The following is a 22,495-nucleotide window of genomic DNA, read 5'->3' as shown; positions in this document are numbered from 1 at the left end:
CTCCGAGAGGTGCAGAGAAATTGAACCCAGGTCGGCTGCATGTAAGGCAAACGCCCTACCTGATATGCTATCGCTCTAGCCCAAAGGGACTATATATACAATGTTATTCAAATTCTACCTTATTGCACATACTTCTCCAAAATATGTATTTTTTAAACAGTCAACAATCATATTCTGAAATTTAATTATACTGTTAATATCAGCCAGGGGAGCAATAGCACAGCGGGTAGGGCATTTGCCTTGCACACGGCTGATCCAGGTTCAATTTCTCCGTTCCTCTCGGAGAGCCCCGCAAGCTACTGAGAATATCCCGCCCGCCCACACGCAGACCCTGGCAAGCTCCCCGTGACGTATTCGATATGCCAAACAGTAACAACAAGCCTCACAATGGAGACATTACTGGTGCCTGCTTGAGCAAATCGATGAATAGCAGGAGGACAGTTCTACAGTGTTAATATCATGGTGATTGGCCATCTTTAATTAATAAATAAGACAATCATAAAACGAACAATGTCATCTTACAAAAGATATCCATCAAAAATTATTTCTGAGGGGCCAGGAAACAGCCCAGAGAGCTGGAGCACATGCACTTCATGCTTGAAGCCTCAAGGTTAATCCCTGGCTCCACAAATTACCCATGAGAAGCACTGCACTGCCAACAGAAGCACTAAAACCACCAGGCCAGCTGACCAAGCATTATGGGAAGAGCCCCCAATACCAACCCTAAGCACTGCTTCAGATGCCAAAAGAAAACAGTTGTTTGAACATGGAACCAGGACATAATACAGCAATTAAGGCACATGCCTAACATGCACCCTATCCAGGTTCAATATCAGCACCACATGTCCTAATGAGTAGGGCCAAATTTGGTCCCGGAGGCCCCTTAGCAGGGCCCAGGTGGCCCAAGTATCCCTGGCACTGCATGGCCACACAATATTGCATCTTTGGACACTTGCATTTCACGAAAGCTGGCCTATCACCAGAGGGGGCCCCAGTCTTCCCGAACACTGCTTGGGAGCCTCACCCCCCAAAAAAGTATTTACAAAAGAAACTGAACTCATATGAAGAAACTAAACTCATAAAATATAAAAAAAATATCATTTTCAAACACAAATACTCCTTCAGTTTTTCAACTTGCTATATGATGATACAAAAACCAATTTAAGGTTTAAATTTTATTTTAAGGTTTTTTTTTTTAAGGTTTAAACTTTAAATCAATTTATGGGGAGAGGGATGGACACACCTGGCAGTATTCAGGGCTTACTCCTGGCTCTGCACTCAATAATTACTCCTTAAGGTGCACAGAGGACCATATAGGATGCTAGGGATCAAACTCAGGTGTGCCATATCCAAGGCAAGCAACCTACTCAATGAACTATCATTCCAGTCTCTATTTTCAAATTTTCATGTTCTCTAACATCAAAATACTTTAAACAGAAGAAACTTAATCATTCTATATAAACGTTGTGTTTTATACAAGGAACAATTTTTTCCAACTCACCAACTACTCTACGTAACCAGGACATTACAACTCTCTATTAACAAAACAGCACAAATGCAAAAGCTTATATTTTTCGTGTGCACATATAAGAATTTACACAGAAACACAACTCATATAATATGTATAACTAATTCAACAGACACAAGTATTCCAAGATAGCAGATGGTTTGGTCCAGGTTTGATCTCCAGCACTGCACTGTTTCCGAAGCTGATAAGCAACACCTGAGCACTGTCGGTATGGCCCATATCACAGAACTCCCATTGTTCATTGATTTGCTCAAGCGGGCACCAGTAACGTCTCCATTGTGAGATTTGTTTCTACTGTTTTTGGCACATCGAATATACCACGGGGAGCTTGCCAGGCTCTGCCGTGTGTGCGGGATACTCTCAGTAGCTTGCCGGGCTCTCCGAGAGGGACAGAGGACTCAAACCCAGGTCGGCAGTGTGCAAAGCAAACGCCCTACCCACTGTGCTAAAATAAAACTAATCGGCACCACTGGAGCCAGGAAATAGCACAGCAGTTTAGGTATATGCCTATCAAGCACCTAACCTGGGTTTGATTCCCAGCACCATATGAACCCCCAAGAATCGCAGGGATAGCCCTAGCAGCCCCCAAGCACTTCCAAGGTGGCCCAGATACCCACAGCACTGCACATGCAAGCCTGTGCACTGAACCACTGGCCCAGCTGGCCAGGCATGTCTGGTGGAGGCCACGTAGCCAAGTGGGGGTGAAGGAAAGACTACAACTGGCACATAGAATAAAATCAGTTTTGCATAAGAATATTCTTGACAGGTTGGATCCATAGTATAGCAGATAGAGCATTTTCCTTGCAAGTGGCAGACCCAAATTCAATTCCCGACATCCTATATGGTCCCCCAAACACCACCAGGAATAATTTCCTGAGTGCAGAGCCAGAGAGTGACACCCCCCACAAAAAAAAGATAACTAACAAAAATTACTTACCTTAATGAACAGTATTTACTAATACACACTTAAAAGGAAATATGAGGGAAAGTTACCCTCAGAATAGCATTGTATGTTAACATTTTCTATGGTTAGAATGAATAAAATATTCTTTTTTCACTTTCTTATTTTATATACATATATGTGTGAATAATTTTTAAGTGATTTGATGGGGCAGGGAATGAAGTCTCCCAAGCAATGCTCAGAGAACCCAAGGATCACTCCCCCTATACTCTGCACAACTACACAAGGCTGACAACTTAGTTCTCAAGCCTAGTGAAGCAGCATCAGGGGGCTACCAGAGTGATATCATACAGTGCCTGAAATACCATGTAGAGCTGGGACCAAACTCAAGTTCAAGCAAAACTTGCAGGAGCTCCAAGTTTTGTGCTATCTCCCATACCCAAGATAGGTATTTTTAACTAACTTGAATGATCAAAATGATCAAAATCAAGTCCTCACATATGCAAAGATGAACATTTTTTTAAACTTTTCGTAAGTTGAAGGCTTCAATAAAAAAACACCCCAAGTATACAGCTGTTGATTGTATTACTTAATATGGGCTTCCCAGCAATGTATTTTTATAGTTATGTCCCTATTCACACCCATACACATCGCACAAGCACCAAGAGCCATCACACAACAAATAGCGGGCTCACTGACCTAACTACCTCTAGAATTAGTACTTGTTTGGAGGGTTTTGGAAGCCACGATAATTTCAAAACAATAAGAAACAGATTTCTTTAAAAATCACTAAACCAGGGCTGGAGAGATAGCACAGTGGGTAGGGCGTTTGCCTTGCACGCGGCCAACCGGGTTCAATTCCCAGCATCCCATATGGTCCCTTGAGCACCGCCAGGAGTAACTCCTGAGTGCAGAGCCAGGAGTAACCCCTGTGCATCGCCAGGTGTGACCCACAAAAAACAAAAAAACAAAAAACAAAAAAAAACCCACTAAACCACATAGCCACAAATTTCATACAATTATGCCACTGATATACCAAGAGTAGCACACCACATTTGATGGGGTGTTAAGGTAGAACACAACCAATCTTCATTTAAAAAAAAAAAAACTATATATACAAGACTCAAACTCTTTTTCTAAAAACATAAAAACAGTACTTTATATTATTTTTTAATTTATTTATTTATTTTGCTTTTAGGGTCACACCCCGTGATGCTCAGGGGTTACTCCTGGCTTTGCACTCAGGAATCACTCCTGGCGGTGCTCGGGGGACCATATGGGACTCTGGGAATCAAATCTGGGTCAGCTGCGTGCAAGGCAAACGCCCTTCCCGCTGTGCTATTGCTCCAGCCCCCAAGACTCAAACTCTTAATGATATCTAATATCTAATTCAGGGGCTTAATGGCTCCAAGGTAAGGGACAACAATTTTCACACACTTTCCTCCAAGAAAACCTTTTTTGGATCATTTTTTAGTCCACTATTCATTACAAGCAATACAAAATAAATTATTTAGCAACTGCCTTTAGGGCAGTCTTGGGTGGTGGTGGAAAAACTCGAAATAAAGGTGGTGGAAAAGTCTTATGGTGGTGGGATTGGTGTTAACACATTGAATGTAATCAATTAGTGAACAACTCTGAAAATAAAAATCACTAAATCATTATTTGTAAAAGCAAAGTTATATGGTGAAGGCAGGGATAATCAAATTTGACCTATTCACGTCCATGAATGCAGTAAAATCTGAGGAAATAATATGAAATTTAAACAAAGATTTATCTATTATAGCAAAATATGGTAGATAATGTAAAAGTCAAATATGGGAATGATACACCCAATGTGAAAATCACTCAAACTTTTTTTTCCTTTTTGGGACACACCCAGTGATGATCAGGGGTCACTCCTGGCTCTGCACTCAGGAATTACTCCTGGCGGGGCTCAGGGGACCATGTGAGATGCTGGGAATCAAACACGGGTTGGCCGAGTGCAAAGCAAATGCCCTACCTGGTGTGCTATCGCTCCAGCCCCAACCACTCAAACTTTTAAATAATGGTCTAAGAAAGTACAGGAAGCAAAATTACTACTTCAACTTAGTTTAAAAAAAGGAAAGACAAAAACTGAGAGTTAGAGATAGTACAGGGGTTACGGAATTTGGCCGTGTATGCAGCCTTCCCTAGTTTGATCCCCTGCATAGCTCCAAAGCAGAGCCAGGAACAGCTCCCGAGGACCAGATGTCAGGTGTGGCTCAAACGCCACCCCATCAAAAAGGAAAAGAGACAGGAAGACAATGAAAGAAATCTTTTTTCTTCCTTTTTTTCTTCTCTGTTGTTTTTGGGTCACACCTTACAGTGCTCAGGGATTACTTATCAGTTCAGTTTTTTGGTATTTCCCTAATGTTTTCACAGAGAAAACCTGCCACATGAAAACATTTCAAATACTCAAGAAGCTTATAAACCTTTCAAAAATACTAACAAGGTTAAAATCAGGTAGAAAGCCAAAATTAAACAGAGTAAGTCAAACATATCTAAAATGCATTTGTAGCTGACCCCTGAACATGAGTCTGGACCAATATCCACAGATGGTTGAATCCATAAATGTGGAAGTCATATATATGTACAGAAGGCTTATATATATGTGGAAGTCATATATATGAACAGGGACTTGAGCTAGAGATGGGTTGGCCTGTCTTAACTTCAGATTCCAAGATAGAAGCAGATTTTTGACTGTATGGAAGTTGGTACACAAAATCTCTGCATTATTCAACAATAATTACTGCTTCTTTTTATTCTCCAGCAATATTTGTAAAACAGAGATTAGCAAGAAGTAAGTACAAGTGAGATTTTAAATTTTAAATTTTAGTGGTGAATGCATCTTCTTTCAATCCTTTAGAAGTCAATCACTGAAATTAATTTTCTGATAGTCCATCAAAAAAGGCCACACACATCTCATATTAGTTAAAATATCAAACATAAAAGAAAAATAAGTGGAATTAATATATCTTACATAAACTAATCACAGCTGCACCATCTATTAATCAGAAAAAGAAATAGTCAAAATTTTAATTCATTTACATGGGGTAGAGATCACTTACGCTTACCAGGATTATGATGAGTTGCAGATTCTCCGTTCTGAAAAACATCTCCTGCTACATTCATTCTACCAGGATTAAAAGGTCCTACTCCAGTCTTGGTCTGTGAAGTTAAAGATGGGGTGTATGTTTGTATGTTAACAGCAAAATTACTTGGCTGCAGTCCGTTAGAGGCATCTCCCAAGTTGGTATTCTGCAGCGATGTTACATGTGTAATCATCAAGTTCATATCTCTCCCATCTGTGTTTTCTAATTGGCCATCATTCACAGAGCTTACACCTGTTTCTAAGGTTGTAACATTAGCAATCTGAATTTCAGAGTCTGGTTCTGTGGTGATACCACTATTACCCATTCCTGCATTTACCTTACTTCTTGAAAAAGTGGAAGTGGAGAAATCCACATCACTAGTTCTGTTTTTAGTTTCAGAGGGTCGCTGTTCAATAAAACTGGAGGAATTTTTCTCTTGAGCTTGATTTGCTTCCATGTCTTCTTCATCATCAATGACAATTGTCTCACTTACACTTCCCTTCTGAGAAGCCAATTCTTTTGAAGGAAGAATTTTCGAATCATTTCCTTGTAGTTCTTCATTTTTGGATGATGGAAATGTTATGGTTCTTTGATCAGTTACCACTGATGCCGAAGGTGTGGGAGGTTGAACAGGTTCAATAAAAACAACATCATCATCGTCTTCCACTGATGAGTTTTGAAATTTATTAGATCTAGATACTAAAGAATTAGATGGATTATTAAATGAATTTCCAACATTTGTGAGACTAGTTGCCATGGTAGTATTCCCTAATAAAACAGGAGTCTGATCAGTCAATTCCAGTCCTGCCACTGAACCTGTGTCCATGCCAGAATCTGTTAAGATGAAAAAAATAAAATGTCAATATATGATTTTTACATTATTTTATTACTTGAGTAATATACCATATATTTCCACTTCTACAGCTCCTTCTAGGGCACACAATTTAACCTGAAACTTTAAAACCAAAACAGACAAATCCTCCCACATACATGACAGAAAATAAAATTTCTACACTAGTACATCATGTTAAATAAAATGATATGGCCTAATCCTTAACTTCTATTATTTCATTTTCCTTTTAATGCCTTCAACTAGTTCCCATGTAACTATGATTAAACCATCTCAGAACCTGAAATTTTTCTTGACCCTATCCAAAATGTAAGTGGTACTTAGTCAATCACTGTCTTGTGGTACTTCATAATCATGCATCAGGTGCATCATGATCCCCAAATATGACTGGAACCTTTAATGTTCTACTCCATAGAAAAAAAAAGGATCACTACAGATATGATTAAATGTAAATATTTTTAAGTTAAATTAACTACTGGAATCTAAATACAACCATAAATATACTCTTATGAACGGGAGATAGAGGAATACTAAAGGCACAAGAGAAGGCCTTTTGATAATGGAGACATTAAAGACTACAGTGAAATTCTGCAGGGCAGAAAATATTGATAATCTGTAACAAGAATGTTGAAGAGGGAAAGGAATAGATTCTCCCTAGAGTACTCCCAAGAACAACATGGCCCTGCTCACAACTTGGCTCAAGTCCAGTGTCACTGATTTCTACTTCTCGCCTCCAGAACTGTAGCACTGTAGCACTGTAGCACTGTCCTCCTATTGCTCATCTATTTGCTTGAGCTGGCCTAGGAACATTATGAGACTCGTTACTATGTTTGGCATAGCGAATATGCCACAGGGAGCTTGCCAGGCTCTGCCATGCAGGCAGGAAACTCTCGGTAGCTTGCCGAGCTCTCTGAGGGGGACGGAGGAATCGAATCTGGATTGGCCGCCTGCAAGGCAAACACCCTACCTGCTGTGCTATCGCTCCAGCCCAAGTATGAGTATAAACTGAGGTAATTTTGCAAATGGGATGTGACTTATACAAAGTAGCCTGACTTTCTGATCTGAAAAGATGAGGAGTCAGTGACTGTACCGTTTTTTAAAGACTGTACCGTTTTTAAAGAAGCATTGAAGGTCCAAATGTCAACATTTAAATTCTCTGAAATCCTGGTTTTCTTTAAAATCACTCTGCCCAAAAAGACCCGGTCTAAAACATCACTTCATATACTGCTAATTGCTTATTCTATTACAGAAAGTCTCTTGAAGGACAATCACCGTCACTGTCCTCCCGTTGTTAATCGATTTGCTCGAGCGGGCCCAGTATCGCCTCCATTGTGACAACTGTTACTGTGTCTGGCATATCGAATACATCACGGGGAGCTTGCCAGGCTTTGCCGTGCGGGCAGAATACTCTCGGTAGTTTGCCGGGCTCTCCGAGAGGGGCGGAGGAATCGAACTCAGGTCAGCCATGTCAGCCACTTGTGAGGCAAATGCCCTACCCGCTGTGATATCGCTCCAGCCCAGAAGAACAATAACACAAAATAATTACCACTTTGATAGAAGAGTGGCAGAAATAGAAAAATCTGGCCACCATATATATTGTTACATATCCTTCATCACGCACACCCCTAAGGAATCCAATCTTGGGCCTCACATGAGAAAGGCAAGTGCTATAACCACAACCACATCAGAAACCATGCTTCCTTTGTTTCCTCTTCTTTTGCTTTGGGGGCCACATCCATCTTGCTCAGAGATCACTCCTGGTGACACATGGAGGGGGGAACATGTGGGGTGCTTGGAGCAGCTTGCATAAGGCAAATACCCTTCAGGCTGTACTAGCTATTCAACTCCCCACATTTCCTTTATTTTGAAATATAATTTCTCTAATTTTTTTTTTTTTTTTGCTTTTTGGGTCACACCGGGCGATGCTCAGGAATCACTCCTGGCTCATGCACTCAGGAATCGCTCCTGGCGGTGCTCGGGGGACCATATGGGATGCTGGGAATCGAACCTGTATCGGCCATCTTGGCTGCGTGCAAGGCAAATGCCCTACCCTCTGTGCTATCGCTCCAGCCCCTCTCCTTTATTTTTAAAACTAAGTTAAATTTTTGTTTGGACAGCAGCAAATCCCAGAAGACACCTAAGTGCCAGAGATCTCTCTGAGCCCCATACCGGGCCAACTTCACTGGGGCACCCCAGATGGAGCAGGTGTGCGCACTAGAGATGAATCCTGGTGACCAAGAGCTACCACAAGCAAGGCCCAGGTATGAGGGTTCCAGGACTAAGTCTCCTCCAGACTGCATGGCTGCAGAGGAGGCGGGCTGTCCCTCCCAGGCTCCCCGCACGCCCACCCCTCGCTGTCACTCCCACAATCTGCCTCAAGGCACCATCTTAGCACACCAACAGCCCTGGTCCAAAGACCCCCAACTGAATCCCAAAATGGATTAGTGCCCTACAAAAGGGCTGGAGCGATAACACAGACGGTAGGGCCAACAGGGCCCACCCAAGTTCGATTCCTCCACCCCTCTCAGAGAGCCCGGCAAGCTACCGAGAGTATCTCGCCCGCACGGCAAAACCTGGCAAGCTACCCATGATGTATTCGATATGCCAAACACAGTAACAAGTCTCACAATGTTACTGGACCCGCTCGCGCAAATCGATGAACGATGGGAGGACAGTGACAGCCCTACAAAAATGTCTCTAGAACCCAACCATTTACACACTAGGAATCTTAAAAGTGCATAGCCACTTTTGTGGCCATGCGACCTCTCATGATATTCAAAATGAGCAATGGAAAATAAACTATCTAGCGTCTAACCCTGGCAGGCAGGCTTGAATGGTGGTGGGAAAATTCAAGCCAAATATAATGCCCAAAAGTAGAGAGAGAGTATTGGGGAAATTCTGCCATAGAGGCAGGGTGAGGACTGGGATGGGGGAGGGAGATATGGGGACACTGGTGGTGGAAAGTATGCACTGGTGGAGGGATGGGTTTTGGATCATTGTATGGCTGAATCTCAAATATGAAAGCTTTGTAACTGTATCTCACCGTGATTTAGTTAAAAAAAAAAAAACCTGTTGTTTGTGGGGGCCATTTCCAGCAGTACCTGAGTAACTCCTGGCAGTGCTCAAAAGCCCACAGATAGCCAAAGATCAAATCCATGGCTTCGCACACACAAATCTACCACATGAACTACATCTACTGCCCTAGAATTTAAGTATTTTAGTTAATTTTTAAATGGTAGCTTAAAAATAACTGGTTTCAGAAACACACAACAGCACAGTCAACCCAGGTAGGCAGGGCCTCTGGGCCCAGACCATTGGAGCCTTCTCTGAAGGGAGCAAGCCAAGTCCTGGCCCAGCACTCCACCCACACCTGGTGATTTCTATCAGCATATAAATGGTCCAGCTAAAATGCCAAGCTGTTTAATCATCCCAGTTTCACAGCTCCTGGAGTGACATCTCCAAATTTCACAGTACTGAGTTTAATCATCCCAGTTTCACAGCTCCTGGAGTGACATCTCCAAATTTCACAGTACTGACAGCCCAATAGGAGCACAGGAAATTATATGGGAAAGTTGTATAGAAGCCTACTAAGTTCAATGAGAAAAAGCAGTAACACAGAAGTCTCAACTAGCACCTAACAGCTCATAATATCCTAAGACAATTACTCTGTTAATGCCATTATGAAATACATGTAGTAACAAGCAACATAGATTACTTTGTGCCTGCCACGGGCAGGCGGGTTGATGGGTATGAAACTGGGGACTCAGATGGAGGAAGGTCACGCTGGTGACAGGATTGGTGATGGGACATGGATCACCTGAGACAACTGTATCGTGAACAATGTTGTAAATCATGGTGGTTTAGTTTCAAACATTTTTTAAAAAACTGATTACCTATTAGTTTGGTGGGGGTGGTTTGTTTGGGGGTCACACTCAGATGCTCAGGGCTTACTACTGTCTGAGCTCAGAAAACCATCTGAAGTTGTGGGAATCAAACCCAGTCAAACACATGCAAGAGAAATGCCCTACACACTATACTATCACTCAGGCACCTTAGAGAATACCCTATTAGATAAACTGAAAGATTCCTTGATTTACAATGAAACCTTAAATGACAAAGATATAACTCTGGTAATAGAAGAGCATTCCAGACCGGAGGGGGGGGGGGGGGGGGGCGGCCGGGAGGGGGGGGCCGGCGGCGCACGGGGTGTTAAAGTGACTCCTCGGTAAGTGATACAGCAGCATATGCACAGCATATGTGAAGTCCTACAATCCTGAATACCCAGCATGCATGTCCTAGTGATCACAGAACACTGTCAGATATGGACCTGATAGCTTCCAACACCAAATCATCAGGTCTATACCACCAGGCTAAGCATTAGTTGTAGTAGTCCTGGGCCAGCACCAATGGGTGTGGTTCCAATTTAAAAATGAAAATAGGCAAGGGGATCTTGAAAAAGCCTAAAGGGTTATTAATTTAGAGTAAAAGCTAACGTGCTGAATGGGCAAATGGGTGCGATATAAACACAGGTAATATAATAATACATCAAGAATTTACAGATCAACTAGTTTTCAGAAACAACATCCTATATGCTTGAGAAATTCAATAAACGAAACAGCTAAACTTTGTACCATCAGAAAGCAAAAATTCTAAAGGTTTGGATTTTACTGCAATGGTTTCAATCAAAAACTAACACATCGGGGCTGGAGAGATAGCACAGCAGGCAGGGCGTTTGCCTTGCACACAGCCAACCCAGGTTCAGTTCCCAGCATCCCATATGGTACCCTGAGCACCGCCGGGAGTAGCTCCTGAGTGCAGAGCCGGGAGTAATCCCTGTGCACCACCAAGTGTGACCCAAAAACAAAAACAAAAAACCTAACACATCCTCCTTATGTTTTGAATAGACCACACTATGTGAGAAATGGACTACAAAAGGGCAAATTTGGAAGCAAAGAACTAGGTGGCCACTGATCTAAGTTGAAACAAAGCTGGTGACAGGAGACAGAAAACACTGAACACATATTTTTTCTATTTGCTTGTTTAAACAAAACTTTTAATAATAGTGAACCTACAAAATAACCCAAGTTGCTAGACAACTCCAGGTTTTAAACACCATGTCCAAAAGAAAGTTCAACTCAAAAGACAGGCTTTGCTCATCTTTGAGCAAGAGGTGTCTACATCAGTATGGAAGACATACTAATGTCAGGGAATGTCAAGATACTTACTTTTGCTTTAAAGAAAATGGTAACTAGGGCTGGAGAGATAGCATAGCGGGTAGGGCGTTTGCCTTGCACGCGGCCGACCCGGGTTCGATTCCCAGCATCCCATGTGGTCCCCTGAGCAGCGCCAGAAGTAACTCCTGAGTGCAGAGCCAGGAGTAACCCCTGTGCATTGCCAGGTGTGACCCAAAAAGCAAAAAAAAAAAAAAAAAAAGGTAACTGCATAAAAACATTATGAACAATTATTTGCTTTATCCAAATACCAACAAATTATTTCATTTCAAATTATTTACTGGTTTAGTTTTATTTGTGGAGTTGGGGATCAAATTCAGGACTTCATACATGCAAGGCATGCTACATCCCTGTTTAAACATATTCTATAGCATTTTAAATATTTTCAAAGCTGAAAATAGAAACACCACTACTCTAAAATGGAGGCTCCCAAACATATTTGACCTACTGCTCCCTTTACAGAAAAATACTCAGTGTTTCCCTACGTTACCTTCTGTAACCAATAAACAGAAAGCACCCCTCAATCACATCCGAGGCCACTTCCGCCCTCTAGGAATGATAGGGGTGCTGGGAAACACCATTTAAAAAAAATCAAAAGATTTCTTTATAGTGAAAGAATTATATATGGAACTGAGGAAACAGTGCAGGAGCTAAGGCTTGCACCGGACTCCAGTTTGATCCCTAGTGCTGAATACAGTGTGCAAGTTTGCCAGGAGTCACGTTTGGACACAGAGTCAGAAAGAGGCCCAAAACACTACTGGGGGTGGTCAAAAATCACTTTCCTTTAAAAAAAAAAAAGTAACAGGTGGACACTTCAGATAATTTTCACTGCTTTAAAACATAACACGACAGGGGTATGGTGCCGCCAGCAGGTCAATCTGTACCTGTGAGGCGAGTGCATCAGCAGCCTCATGGCACCTTCAGACTTCCAGATACCCCAAAATTGCTGCTGTGCCTTTGGCCAGACCCCAAAAACTTGGGGCAAAGTTTACCAAGAAAGTAAACGGCCAAAAGTTAGGTATGTGGGAAACACACCCACAAACCACCTCCAGCTCAGCTATATAATTGGAGACAAGGCCTCTTTGGCTCCTGATTGAACTGCTTAATGGCCATAATCCCAGCAACTCAGAAACGAATCTCGGAACCCAGCAGCTTTAGGTAGAAATGCGTCTGGTCCCTGCAGTAGGCTACCGGTGCTCGGCCAACCCAGGTGGGAATAGGTTTCGTGCCTTGGCCTGTTCCCCCTGGCGGCCCAGTGGCGGCCATCCTTCAGAGGCCACTGGATAGTCACATTTGGGCCCCCAGTGACGAGACACACAGGGCCTCACAGAATGGGGGTGGAGCCAGGCTTGTCCTCCCCACCCCAACCAGATCCCAAGTCATCGCCCACGAACGGCCTCTCTGGCTCCTTATCAAGCTGCTCAACGGCCATGATCCCAGAGACCCAGGAGCAGATCTCGAAACTCAGTGGCTTTTGGCAGAAATCCCTCCAGATTTAAGTGTTAAAATTTCAGAATTTCAAAACCACTTGGCCCTACTGCAGCCACGCAACATCATATGTTATTCATAACCATCAATAGAACACAAATTGTCTATTGTTGCCTTTTCAGCAGATCTGAGTGTTGGGGTAAAATCCCAAATAATATGTCAAAATATTGAATGTGATCAAAGTAGAGAGTAATGTGGAAATCATCTGCCCCACAGGTAGGGGGAGGGTGTAGGATAGGGGTATACTGGGGTTTTTGGTGGTGGAGAATGGGCACTGGTGAAGGTATGAGTGTTTCATTGTATGACCGAGACTTAGACCCAAAAGCTTTGTAACTGCTCTCACAGTGATTCAATAAATAAAATTATAAAAAATGAAAAAAAATAAACATAACACGAAAGGAACCAAAGAGATAGTACAGTTGGTAGGGCACTTGCCTTGCACACAACCCGGGTTCTAGTCCAGGACCCAAAATAATCCCTCCAGAGTGACCTGAGAACAGAGCCAGGAGGAATCCCTGAACAAAGCCAGTTGTGACCCCAAAAATAAATAAAAATAGCAAAACTATGTTTGTTGTTGCACTGCCAGGTATCCCACACAGCAGAGTGTTGCATCAGGGGCTGTACTGTCTGTAGCGCAACCAGGGCTAAGACTGTGGCTCTGGAGATCACACACAGCTGTGCTAGGGATGTACTCGACAATGTGGGTGGTACCTAGAATGGGAACTAACACCTTACAAATGCAAACCAGACACTCTACTAGTGAGCATATTATGTGCCCAGGTTGGCTTAAAATATTCATGTTACACAGAATAGACAGTACTATTATAACATTGCAAATTAAAATTTTCATTTCAGTAAATTTTTAGTACATCAATAATGAACAACACATATTTAATGCTTGTATGAACCAAATATTTACTTAAGTTTTACAGCAACCCCATGAAGTAAAAACATTACCTACAATGTTCAGATTGAAAAGAAAACCTAGTATAGCAGTTCCTTTCTCTTCAAAACTTTTGCTAAGAAAAGAAAACCTAGCCCTCAAAAGAAAGCCTGAGTTGGGGCTGGAGAGACAGCACAGTGGCTAGAGCATTTGTCTTGCACATGGCCAACACAGGTTCGATTCCCAGTATCCCATATGGGCCCGAGTGCAGAGCCAGGAGTGTATTCCCAGGTGTGACCCAAAAATCAAAAAGCAAAGAGCAAAAAAAAAAAAGAAAGAAAGAAAGCCTGAGCTATACATAGTACAGTGGGTAGAGCGCTTGCCTTGCATGAAGCCAATCTGGGTTCAGGCCCGCCAGGGATGCAGTCAGGAGCAAGCCAGGTGTGGCTCCCTCAAAACAAAAATAAAAAGTAAGCCCAAGCAGCACTACATCCTTAGGTCTTCAGGACTGAACCACTGCCAGAGGCTCCACTGCATCTTCTAAGCACTGACTGGGAAGATGACTCAAAAAGCTGGAGCACATGATTTGTAAGCAGGAGTCCTGGGTTTGAATCTCAGCAGCACAATATTCCTTCAGCACTGCTGGGTGTGCTCCAAAGGAAAAAGAAGTGCAAACGATCATGGCCAGAGAAGAATAAGCCCTGGTAATCAAGTGTGCAAGCATCACAGTAACCCCTGGCCAGAGCATGCACATGCCACATTCAGGAGCTAAACCTCCTGACAAGCACATATGCAAGGACCACAACAGAGAGAATAAACTGCATCTCAGACAAGAGTGCAGCTCCAATGAGGCTGTGACCCTAGTCTTCAAAATAACAACACAAAGGGAGGACACAGGGGCTAGAGGAAGAGAAATTCAAAATAAAACACAAAAATACAAACGAGACTAGGGTAAAGCACTAGCATGTGCCTTAGCAGTAAAGTACATGTCTCAGACATGTAAGGCTCTGACCTTCACTCCAGTTACCAACAACAACAAAATGGAAATGCTAAGCCAGAGAGAGAGTAAAACAGGTACGGCCACCAGATGTCACCAAAAATAAAAATAATTTTTAAAAAAAAATTGTAAGTGCTCCAACAGAAATACTAGACCTTTCTTCAATACACAGCAATTCACTTCACAAAACAGAGTAACCACTCAATTACAAACTCTACACTATTCAAAATAAAACCTATTCAATTTAGTCACTTTTCTAAACCAAGTCTATTAGCTATTTGTATTAAGGAATAACTCCACTTCTCTAAGCTTCGATTTTAACTAGGATGAGTAACATAAAAAATTACCAGGACTTTTCTTAGGATTCGCGGAAACTGGGGCTGTATGATACAGCAGGTGAGAGCACTTGCCTTCAGTCAACCCACCTTCCATTCCCACCACCTCTATGATCCCCTGAGCACCATCAAGAGTAACTCCTAAGTGCAGAGCAGGAGAAATCTTTGAGCATTGCTGGTTGTGGCATAAAAACAAAAGTCAAAGAAATTGCTAGATACGAAAGCCTATTAGCACACTAAATGCTAAGGTCCTTATAATGTTCCATTATTGCTAAGAAATGAGAAAAGAGTTTGGGTTCTTCTACTCACCGAATTCATATATTAAAATCCTACCTTACATGTGACATGGTCTTAAGAGAGAATGACTAAATCATTAAAATGGAATAAAGATAGTACCATTTTTGTAAGATACCCCAGAGAGCCCTCTTTTCTCTTCAAAATTACTATACATCAAGAAGGCAGAGATCCTCTATGAACTAGGAAGCATAACTTCATCAGACACCAAGCCTGCTGGTGTCTTATTTAATCTTGGACTTTCTGATCTCCCGAACTGTTAGAAATAAATGTTTGTCATTCAAGTCACCCTGTCCATACTATTTTTGTTACAGCAGTCCCCAAACTTTATTCTGATTTAATGAGAATCAATTAACACAAAAGTTGATGTATTGTAGAGTGGGGAAATGTGGTAAATTATGAATGCTGACATTTATTTTAAAAAAAAGAGCATCAGTACTGCTTGAGAACTTGCTAGTGGACTTTGAAAAATAATCATAATGAAAGCATTCCTCATTTAAATCGGCTCAACAAAAAGTCATCATTTTATCACTGATAATTTTTATATCTAAAAATTTTCCAAGTACCTTAGGAGTTAAAGAAAAGTTCAAGGAGGGGGTGGAGCAATAACACAGTGGGTAGGGCATCTGCCTTGCACACGGCCAACCCAGGTTTGATTCCCAGCATCCCATTCGGTCCCCCAAGCACCGCCAGCACCACAAGGTCTCAGTACCCCAACCCTAAACTACCCCGAGTGCAGAGCCAAGAGTAACCCCTGTGCATTGTCCGGATGTGACCCAAAAAGAAAGAAGGAAAAAGTTCAAGGAAAGAATATTAGCCACCCTGTAATTGCAACATTATGAAATTATGAATTGAGCATGACACATTTTTAAATATGAGTGAAAATTCATTAGGAGAGGCCATCCCAGCTACACTGCAATTGCCAGCACATCAGTGAGGAGCCATGAGATACGCAGAAGACAGGATCTCATGTACATAATTCATTCCTTCGTTCCGTTCTCCCATCTCCCTGGCCCTTAATTAAAAAATCTTAGTAAATTAGAAATAAGTAGATTAATCTAAAGCACAAAAACCAACAGATACCATTAAGGGTTACATGAAAAGCAACAAGAGTGTATTTCGTGCAGCACAGTTTGAATCCAAGGAGTCATACATGAAGGCATGTATTCTATAGATAAACCCATATGGTCACGGTCCTCCCATTGTTTATCGATTTGCACGAGCGGGCCCAGTAACGTCTCCATCGTGAGACTTCTTGTTACTGTGTTTGGCATATTGAATACATCACGGGCACCTTGCCAGGCTGTGCCGTGCGGGTGAGATACTGTCAGTAGCTTGCCAGGCTCTCCGAGAGGGGCAGAGGAATCGAACTCGGGTCGGCCATGTTGGCTACACGCAAGGCAAACACCCTACTGCTGTGCTATCGCTCCAGCCCAGATGAACCATATCAATGACCTAAGCATATTCTTTACCAATACCTAAAGTTGTTTTTCAACTACCAGTGAATGCAATTATGTTGACTGAGTTAAAGAAAAGCATGGGAGGGGCTGGAGGACAGCACAGCGGGTAGAGCGTTTGCCTTGCACGACTGGGTTTGATTCCCAGCATCCATAAGGTCCCCCGAGCACAGCTAGGAGTAATTCCTGAGTGCATGAGCCAGGAGTGACCCCTGAGCATTGCCGAATGTGACCCAAAAAGGAAAAAAAAATTTAAAAGGGGAGGTGGAGAGATAATAAAGGGCTAAGGCCTCACATGTGGGTGACTCTAATTTGATTCCCAGCACCACAAGATCTCAGTACCCCAACCCTAAACTACCCCCAAAATAATAAGAAAAAATTGTCTTTTAGGGTTTTGTTTTCTTGTTGTTTTTCAGGCCAAATCAAGTTGTGCTCAAGGCTCTGGGTGCAGGAATCACTCCGGGGGGCGGGGAGGGGTGTCTCAGGACCATATGGGATGCCAGGAATTGAACATGGTGTCAGCTGTGTGCAAAGCAAGCACCACACCAGTTATAATATCTCTCCAGGCCCTAAAATAGGTTCCTGGGCCACATCCAGCAGTGCTCAGGGATTACTCCTGGCTCTGCACGCAGGAATTACTACTGGTGGTGCACAGGGGACCACATGAGATGCCAGGGATTTGAATCCAGGTTGGCTAAGCACAAGGCAAGCATCCTACCCACTGTACTATTGTTCCAGCCCCCCACTAAAATCTTATTTTAAATAAAGAATGCATCAATAAAATGAGAACATAAGTGGGTACAAATTATAAAAGTTATCCTGATAATGATTCACAACCTACATACCAACGTAAGTATTATTAAAAAAGGAATCAGACCGCCTGCTCCCCTTGGCAGCTAGGTGGCCGTCATCTTCAAGAGGCCACTGGACAGTCAGGCTTGGGCCCCCAGCGACGAAACGTGTTGGGCCTCACGGGATAGGGGGAAAAGGAGGGGGCGGAGCCTGTCCTCCCCACCCCAACAAGACACCAAGTCATCACCCATGAACGGCCTCTCTGGCTCCTATCAAGCTGCTTAATGGCCATGATCCCAGAGACTCAGAAACAAATCTCGAAACCCAGCAGCTTTTGGCAGAAATGCGTCCGGACCATGCAGCAGGTTACTGTTGCCAGGCCACCCAGGGGGGAAAGGGTGTTGTTCCTCTGCCTGCTCCCCCTTGGCGGCTCAGTGACCGTCATCCTCCAGAGGCCATAGGACAGTCAGGCCTGGGCCCGCAGTGACAAAACTTGTTGGGCCTCACAGGATGGGGGTGGAGCCAGTCCTGGTCTCCTTGTCCCAACGAGACCCCAAGTCACTGCCCACAAACGCCTCTCTGGCTCCTGATCAAGTTGCTCAATGGCCATGATCCCAGAGACTCAGAAGCAAATCTCAGAACCCAGCAGGTTTTGGCAGAAATCCCTCCAGATTTAAGTGTTAAAATATCGGAATTTCAAAATCACATGGCCCTACTGCAGCCACACAACATCATGTTATTCATAACCAGCAATAGAACACAAATTGTCTACTGTTGCCTTTTCAGCAGATCTGAGTGTTGGGGTAAAATCTCAAATAATAATGGTGGGTCTGATATCGAAATACTGAATGTGATCAAAGCAGAGAGAGAGTAATGTGGAAATCATCTGCCCCACATTAGGTAGGGGGAGGGTGTGCGATGTAGGTGTACTGGAGCGATGTAGTGCGATGTAGGGCGATGTAGTGCGATGTAGTGCGATGTAGTGCGATGTAGTGCGATGTAGTGCGATGTAGGTATACTGGAGCGATGTAGTGCGATGTAGGGCACTGGCGAAGGTACGAGTGTTTCATTGTATGACCGAGACTTAGACCCGAAAGCTTTGTAACTGCTCTCACAGTGATTCAATAAATAAAATTATAAAAAAATGAAAAAAAAAGTAAGGTGGAGTTCATGCACAATTCAATCAGCTAATCAGTGGCTGAATAAATAGCAGTACTCCTACATAAAAAAAAAGAAAATAAACCAAGGCAAAAAAAAAAAAAGGAGTCAGAGAGGAAAGGGCTGCAGAGATAGTGTAGTTGGTAGGGAACTTGCCTTGCATGCAGCGAACCTGGGTAAGATCCCTGATACAAAGATAGGAGTTACCCCTGAACACTACTGGGTATAACCCAAAAGCCAAAAAGAAAACAAGAAAACAAAGTTAAACAAGTTCCAAGTCAGAATAAAATATAAATATATGCAAATTAAAATTCACAATAATCAAACTGTGGGTTGCCAAGATAGAAAATTTTCAAAGCAACAAAAGAAGTACTCAGGTTGGAGAGATAATCCCCATTACCACATATGGTCTCCTGAGCACAGCCAGGGATGATCTCTAAGCACAGAGCTTAGAACCTGGGTAAGATATAAAAGCAAGGCAACCATCTAACCTGCTATACTACCTCTCCAGTCCCAAAATGCCTCAATTTAGATACAGAGCTACAAAGAGAATGAAATTAAATATATATAAAACATACAAGAAATAGTTTCAAAAAAAGAACTGAAGTGAAAATATTTTTAAATAATGTTTAAGTCAAAAGAAAGGCTATGAGACAAAGAAAACATACTACTATAAGATTTATTTCAACAATACAGTATAACTATAATCATGTATACACATAACAGGGGCTCCAAATTAGGAATCAACAGTTCCACAACTAAAAGAAGAAAAAGTGTTATACTTAGTTGGGGGACTGGAGCGATAGCACAGGGGGTAGGGTGTTTGCCTTACACACGGCCAACCGGGGTTCAATTCCTCCATCCCTCTTGGAGAGCCCGACAAGCTACCAAGAGTATACCGACCACACGTCAGAGCCTGGCAAGCTCCCCATGGCGAATTCGATAGGTCAAAAACAGTAACAATAAGCCTCACAATGGACACATTATTGGTGCCCGCTGGAACAAATCAATGAACAATGGGACAACAGCGCTACAGTGCCACTTTGTTACGAGACTTTAATATGCCAATTTCAGGAATCTTAGTATTATCAGCAATAGTGGACTGTCTCACTAGTTGTGGTCAGAAAAGTTGCAAACTCAATTAATCCCAAATACTATCCCAAAAGTCCAGAGGCTCTACTGTTTCGGATCCCCGAACCACAATCGAGAATGAGACTCCCAGAAAGAACCACACCACGTACGCAAACAACACAACACACAGAGTGCATCATCAAAACAAAAGGGATGTTGGTGGAGTTAATTATTTTAATTAACAAACCATTAAATACTGTTTCAGGGGAACTAGAGAGACAGCACAATGGTTAGGGTGTTTGCCTTGCACACATCTGACCTGGGTCCCATTGCCAGCATCCTATATGGTCGCCCTAGCGCTGCCAGGAGTCATTTCTGAGTGCAGAGTAAAGACTAACTTCTGAGAACTGTCTGGTGTGGCAAACAATAAGAAAAAATATGTATAAATAAATAATAACACTTTCTGTAATGGGTAGAACCAACACTACAGATCAACTAGACTTAGAATGCTCTACCTGGAGCTATAGAGAATTCACAGGATTACACACATGATCTGCACTTTTTGGAAGACCAGGGTTCATTCCCTGGCATCCCATGGCTGCACTTCCAAGCCCTGCCCCAAGCACCAGGACTGTAGCAGTCCTCGGAATCTCTGGGTGCGGCAAAAAAAAAAAAAAAAAAAAAAAAAAAAGACTTGACCCAGCAATAGCAGAATACATGTATAAGCTGTATGGTAACTACAAAACAATTTGGGGGGGGGGGGGGGACACCCAACAGTCAGGGGTTATTCCTGGCAAGCTCAGGGAAACCATATGGAATGGGAGGATCAAACTGGGGTCAGCCACACGCAAGGCAAATGCCTTACCTGCTGTTCTATTGCTCTAGTCCACTACAAAACATTTCTTTACAAATTCTATTTTTTTTTTTTTGCTTTTTGGGTCACACCCAGTGAGGTTCAGGGGTTACACCTGGATCAGCACTCAGGAATTACTCCTAGCGGTGCTCGGGGGACCATATGGGATGCCAGGGATTGAACCCAGGTCAGCCTGGTGCAAGGCAAACGCCTTACCCGCTGTACTATCACTCTGGCCCCTTTACAAATGCTAAGAATGATAAAATTATACAGAGTATATTTTTCTAGTTATAATAAAATAAAACAAAAAATAGAAGCATAAAAAGAAAATCAAAAATTAATAAAAGCCAAATAAGCTCAAGCTACTAACTAGTCAGAGAAAATACTTTGGGAATACATTTTAAAACTTATACAATGTAATGAAAGCAGTGCTCAGTCAGAAACTTAAAAGATACCTACAAAAACATTTTTAAAAAATATCTAATAAAAGCTAAATTTAGGGTCAAAATTAGGGTCAAGAGGATCCCCCTTTCATGTAAAAGGCCCTAAGTTTAATTCCCAGGGGGCTGGAGCGATAGGAGGGGCTGGAGCGATAGCACAGCGGTAGGGCGTTTGCCTTGCATGCAGCCAACATGGCCAACCCGAGTTCGATTCCTCCGCCCCTCTCGGAGAGCCCGGCAAGCTACCGAGAGTATCTCGCCCGCATGGCAGAGCCTGGCAAGCTCCCCGTGACGTATTCGATATGCCAGACACAGTAACAACAAAGTCTCCAATGGAGACGTTACTGGGCCCGCTCGAGCAAATCGATGATCAACGAGAGGGCCTTTATTTATTTATTTTATTAAAAAACATTTTGAGGGATCAAGGAGATAGTATAGCAGACAAAGCACATGCCTTATACATACCCGACCTAGATTCAATCCCTGGCAGCACATACAGTCTCCAAGAATAATCCCTCAAAATAGACCCAAGAGTAAACCCTGGGTACCACCAGTTGCATCTCAAAAAGCAGTATCTATCTATCTATATGTATATATTTCGGGAGTTCAAGATGCCGCTCTGTCTAACGTTCATTGATTTAAAGAAGGCCTTCGATTCTGTTGAGACGGAAGCGGTCATTGAAGCCCTAGCCAATCAGGGCATTCAAACTCAACACATCAGGATCCTCCATGAGCTGTATTGCGGATTCACTACCAGGATCTCACCACTCTGCAGAGAAGTAATCATTGATATCAAGAGAGGGGTTCGGCAGGGTGATACCATTTCACCGAAACTCTTCAGTGCCACTCTCGAGAACATCATGCGACGACTGGAATGGGAAGGAATGGGAGTGAAGATAGATGGTCGGCAACTACACCGCCTCCACTTTGCTGATGACATTGTTCTAATAACACCAAACATTATCCAAGTGGCACAAATGCTGGCCAACTTCGACCGTGAATGTGGAAAGGTCAGACTACAGCTGAATCTCACAAAGACAATGTTTACGAGAAACAGCCTCATTCCTGACGTCCCATTTGCTCTCAATGAAACGACCATGTCCTAAT

General features: G+C 42.7%; 1 protein-coding gene across 1 annotated transcript in view; it reads right to left on the bottom strand.

The window, feature by feature from the left end:
• LOC130040773 (zinc finger MYM-type protein 2) overlaps positions 1-22,495 on the bottom strand; it is a 133,233-nt gene that overhangs the window by 88,523 nt on the left and 22,215 nt on the right. The window contains exon 2 of the mRNA XM_056132802.1: positions 5,522-6,373. Coding sequence (XP_055988777.1) covers positions 5,522-6,365 — 844 coding nt within the window. The 5' untranslated portion in view covers positions 6,366-6,373. The remainder of the gene's footprint in view (positions 1-5,521; positions 6,374-22,495) is intronic.

This window comes from Sorex fumeus, unplaced genomic scaffold (genome assembly GCF_029834395.1).
Source record: "Sorex fumeus unplaced genomic scaffold, SorFum_2.1 ptg000095l, whole genome shotgun sequence".
NCBI lineage: Eukaryota > Metazoa > Chordata > Mammalia > Eulipotyphla > Soricidae > Sorex > Sorex fumeus.
The sequence above is the reverse complement of the archived record's forward strand: the minus strand, read 5'-3'. Positions and strand labels throughout refer to the sequence as shown.